The sequence below is a fragment of the Seriola lalandi genome, unplaced genomic scaffold (genome assembly GCF_002814215.2).
Source record: "Seriola lalandi dorsalis isolate HSWRI2012SDOR001 ecotype SW California unplaced genomic scaffold, Sedor1 jcf7180002054990, whole genome shotgun sequence".
NCBI classification, from domain to species: domain Eukaryota; kingdom Metazoa; phylum Chordata; class Actinopteri; order Carangiformes; family Carangidae; genus Seriola; species Seriola lalandi.
In genome coordinates, this window is record NW_019525539.1 from 1,288 (window position 1) to 5,704 (window position 4,417).

The window sequence follows — 4,417 nt, forward strand, 5'->3', positions numbered from 1 at the left end:
TGTGTGTGTGTGTGTAGGTTCGAGGAGTTCCTCCAGAAGAAGTGGTCTGCAGAGAAGCGTTTTGGTCTGGAGGGATGTGAGTCACTGATCCCGGCTCTGAAAACCATCATTGATAAATCCTCTGAGAACGGAGTGGAGAACGTCATCATGGGCATGCCTCACAGGTAACACACACACACACACACACACACACACACACACACAGGAGTCCTGCTGTGTGTACACTCACCTGTCTGTGTCTCAGGGGTCGTCTGAACGTTCTGGCCAACGTGATCCGTAAAGAGCTGGAGCAGATCTTCTGTCAATTTGACTCCAAACTGGAAGCTGCTGATGAGGTAATGAGCTCATTAACATCGCTGCTGACATCACAGCTGCTGCTGACATCACAGATGACATCATGCTACATGTCATTTTAAAGGAGCCATCTGTAACTCTTGCTAATGCTGCATAGCTAACATTAGCATTAGCAGACGAAGCATCAAACGTCTCTCCTGAGGTCGAAACAAACACCAATGTGAAGTTAGCATGCTAACCGGCTAGCTCCAGCCTGTCTCCTCACTTCCTGATAGATACTGAACTAATAACAGCTGTACCATCGTCTCTGTGTGTTGTTATAAACTCCTCTGCTGTGGTTTCCCTCCTCAGGGCTCTGGAGATGTGAAGTACCATCTGGGGATGTACCACCGTCGAATCAACCGCGTGACGGACAGGAACATCACCCTGTCTCTGGTGGCCAACCCCTCCCACCTGGAGGCTGTGGACCCCGTGGTGCAGGGGAAGACCAAGGCCGAGCAATTCTACTGTGGAGACAACGACGGGAACAGGGTGAGCCGACACACAGCCGACACACAGCCGACACACAGCCGACACACAGCCGACAAAGTGGACTGTGATGTCACTTGGGGGAGTGTCCAACAGATGAGGGAGCAAAAAAACACAACAACCACAGCTGCGTCTTTTGCACCGCTCACTTGTGTGTGTGTGTGTGTGTGTGTGTGTGTGTGTGTGTGTGTGTGTGTGTGTGAGAGTAGGTGATGTCCATCCTGCTCCATGGAGACGCAGCGTTTGCAGGTCAGGGAATCGTCTACGAAACTTTCCACCTGTCTGACCTGCCGTCCTACACCACGCACGGCACCGTGCACGTCGTCGTCAACAACCAGGTAACGAACGCACAGAAAATAGGAAGTGTCAAACAGGAAGTATCAAACGGTCCGAGTGTCCGACCGTGACGATGTGTTCCGTCTCCAGATCGGTTTCACCACAGATCCTCGTATGGCTCGATCGTCTCCGTATCCCACCGATGTGGCTCGAGTCGTCAACGCTCCCATCTTCCACGTCAACGCCGACGACCCCGAGGCCGTCATCTACGTCTGCAAGGTGGCGGCCGAGTGGAGAGCCACGTTCCACAAGGACGTGGTGGTCGACCTGGTCAGTGCAAAACACCTGGTTATACCTGCTCTAATACAATCTGTGAGCGCTGGAATAACATGCATGTTCACCTGTGTGTGTGTGTGTGTGTGTGTGTGTGTATGTGTGTGTGTACGCGTGCGTGCGTGCGTGTGTGTGTGTGCGCAGGTGTGTTACCGTCGGATGGGTCACAACGAGATGGACGAGCCGATGTTCACTCAGCCGCTGATGTACAAACAGATCAAGAAGCAGAAACCTGTTCTGCAGAAATACGCTGAGAAGCTGATCGCAGAGGGAGCAGTGAGCCGGCAGGAGTACGAGGTGACGTGCACACACACACGCACACGCACACACACACACACAGTGTACTTTGTCTGTGAGCTGCACTCGACCTGTGTGTGAGACGTGTTTATCTAACGGTTGATGAGGTTCGTCACTGCGGCTTCAGAGCGGAGGGAGACGGTGGAGGAGCGAACAGGTCAGTCACATGACTCCGCCTCCCGTCAGCGGCTTCCTGTTAGATTTCAGAGGGATTTGCTTTGAGCCCAGCAGGGTTCAGATCAGCAGCAGGAGGCTGAAATCAGACGCTGTGACTCTTGGTCAAACACCTCTCTCCGTCTCAGCCTCGGTCCCACACGGCGGCAGTCACAGCCGCAGACATTTTGTTTTCAGCTTGTCCGTCTGTCCCGCTCTCGTGGACGAGATGTCTCAGTCGCACAGAGTTCATTCAATAATCTCTGGAGTTACATGATCATATTTAATTTAAATAAGAGAACATCATTTCTAATCACTGGTTTTTTAAACTTGACTTGAGCTTAGAGGAAATGATCATTATATATCATATGATATAAATGATAAATGTCTTCCATGTGTTCAACATCTGCTCCACTCGTCACCACATCTGGACTGTCTGTAGTTCTCAGACCATCTGTGTCTCTGTTCGTAGGAGGAAATCTCCAAGTACGATAAGATCTGCGAGGAGGCGCACGCTCGCTCCAAAGACGAGAAGATCCTCCACATCAAGCACTGGCTGGACTCCCCATGGCCCGGTGAGGGGGGGGGGGCACAGTTAGAACTGAACCGTTAGAGTCTCAGGACTGGACCGTGGTTCTGCTGGTTCTCGGAGGTTGTTGACTTGTTGGTCTGTCGTTGTCTTCAGGTTTCTTCACCCTGGACGGTCAGCCCAAGTCTATGAGCTGCCCCTCCACCGGTCTGACCGAGGAGAACCTGAACCACATCGGACAGATGGCCTCGTCCGTCCCTGTGGAGGACTTCACCATCCACGGAGGTCTGGACTCTACCGGACTCAGATGAGCGAGACAGACGCTGCGTCCTGACTCTGACGCTGAACTTTGCTGTTTCAGGTCTGAGTCGGATCCTGAAGGGCCGAGCTGAGATGGTGCGGAACCGCACGGTGGACTGGGCTCTGGGGGAGTACATGGCCTTCGGGTCGCTGCTGCAGGAGGGAATCCACGTGCGACTGTCGGGACAGGACGTGGAGCGAGGGACATTCAGGTAAACACACTTTTTATTTTTTATTTCCTCCCCGGCGGCAGTCGGACCGGTGGCCATTTTGTTTTCAGGTTGTTCGTACGTCTTGTTCTCGTGGACACGTTGTCTCAGGAACACCTCGACAGAACTTCTTCAGATTTGGCACAAACGTTCACCTGGACTCCAGGGTGAACTGATTCGATTTTGGTGGTCAAAGGTCAAAGGTCAGTGTGACCTCACAAGACTCTTTTTAGCCCTTAGTCAAGACCTAATGTTTAATATTCTCTGTCTCTGACTCTGGATAAACACACGTGGAACTAGTTTAAGTGGCGGAGGGATACGACCATGAGGAGGTGGTTCTAGTTTCTTCCTCCTCTCCTCACATGGGAGGCGGGGCTCCTGACCCTAGATCTGGTCTGGTTCAGGACGTAAGAGTGAATCCAGGTGCTGCAGACTGATGCTGTTTGTCTCCTTTCAGCCACCGTCACCACGTCCTCCATGACCAGAACGTGGACAAGAGGATCTGTATTCCCATGAACCACCTCTCTCCCGACCAGGCGCCGTACACCGTCTGCAACAGCTCGCTGTCCGAGTACGGAGTCCTGGGTCAGTGTGAACTTTTCCCTCCGGACGTTTGTCTCAGCGTCGCTCGTCTCTGGACTCATCGTCCTCGTCCTTCCTCTGTCTCCAGGTTTCGAGTTGGGTTTCGCGATGGCGAGTCCCAACGCTCTGATCCTGTGGGAGGCGCAGTTCGGAGACTTCCACAACACGGCGCAGTGCATCATCGACCAGTTCATCTGCCCCGGTCAGGCCAAGTGGGTCCGACAGAACGGCATCGTGCTGCTGCTGCCGCACGGCATGGAGGGGATGGTGAGGACCACACACACACACACACACCAGACACACACCAGACACACATACACTCACACTCACATACACACACACACACACACCAGACACACACTCACACACTCACACACCAGACACACACACACACTCACATACACACACACACATACACACACACACACACACTCACACACACACACACACTCACACACACACACCCCTCCCCTATCGTAGTGTTACTGTACCGTGTTTGTCATCAGTGTTTCCTGATTGATTACAGACACATACTGATCGATTCAATGTGACAAAAGAAAACGGACACATGAAAGAAGATCAGATCAATAAAACAATACAATCAACAGAAGAACAAACAGATCAATAATAGTATATAACATGGGCTCATTTACAGAGTGCAGTGTCTCTTGTTCCTGCATAAGTTAACAGGTTTCCACATGTAAAGCATTACAGCCCTGTGGCTCACCTGGACAGGTGTGTTCTGTCTTTACCACTGGTGGTTTGAAGGACCTGATGTGAGGAGGTGGAGCGGGCCGGGTCGGTGGTTCCATCCCCACTGAACCCCACAGGGTGATCGTGTGTGTGTGTGTGTGTGTGTGTGTGTGTGTGTGTGTGTGTGTGTGTGTGTGTGTATGTGGTGTGTGTGTCTGTGTGT

At 52.2% G+C, this 4,417-nt stretch overlaps 1 protein-coding gene across 1 annotated transcript in view; it reads left to right on the forward strand.

Moving 5' to 3' along the window:
• Nucleotides 1-17: 17 nt before the first annotated feature.
• The window catches only part of LOC111647406 (2-oxoglutarate dehydrogenase complex component E1), a gene marked incomplete at its 5' end in the record, with an annotated part of 6,187 nt that continues 1,787 nt past the window's right edge, over nucleotides 18-4,417 (forward strand). Inside the window, 11 exons of the mRNA XM_023397003.2 lie at nucleotides 18-164; nucleotides 245-335; nucleotides 646-825; nucleotides 1,032-1,160; nucleotides 1,249-1,428; nucleotides 1,576-1,728; nucleotides 2,354-2,456; nucleotides 2,567-2,695; nucleotides 2,772-2,922; nucleotides 3,377-3,504; nucleotides 3,590-3,768. Of these exons, the coding sequence (XP_023252771.2) occupies nucleotides 18-164; nucleotides 245-335; nucleotides 646-825; nucleotides 1,032-1,160; nucleotides 1,249-1,428; nucleotides 1,576-1,728; nucleotides 2,354-2,456; nucleotides 2,567-2,695; nucleotides 2,772-2,922; nucleotides 3,377-3,504; nucleotides 3,590-3,768 (1,570 nt within the window). The remainder of the gene's footprint in view (nucleotides 165-244; nucleotides 336-645; nucleotides 826-1,031; nucleotides 1,161-1,248; nucleotides 1,429-1,575; nucleotides 1,729-2,353; nucleotides 2,457-2,566; nucleotides 2,696-2,771; nucleotides 2,923-3,376; nucleotides 3,505-3,589; nucleotides 3,769-4,417) is intronic.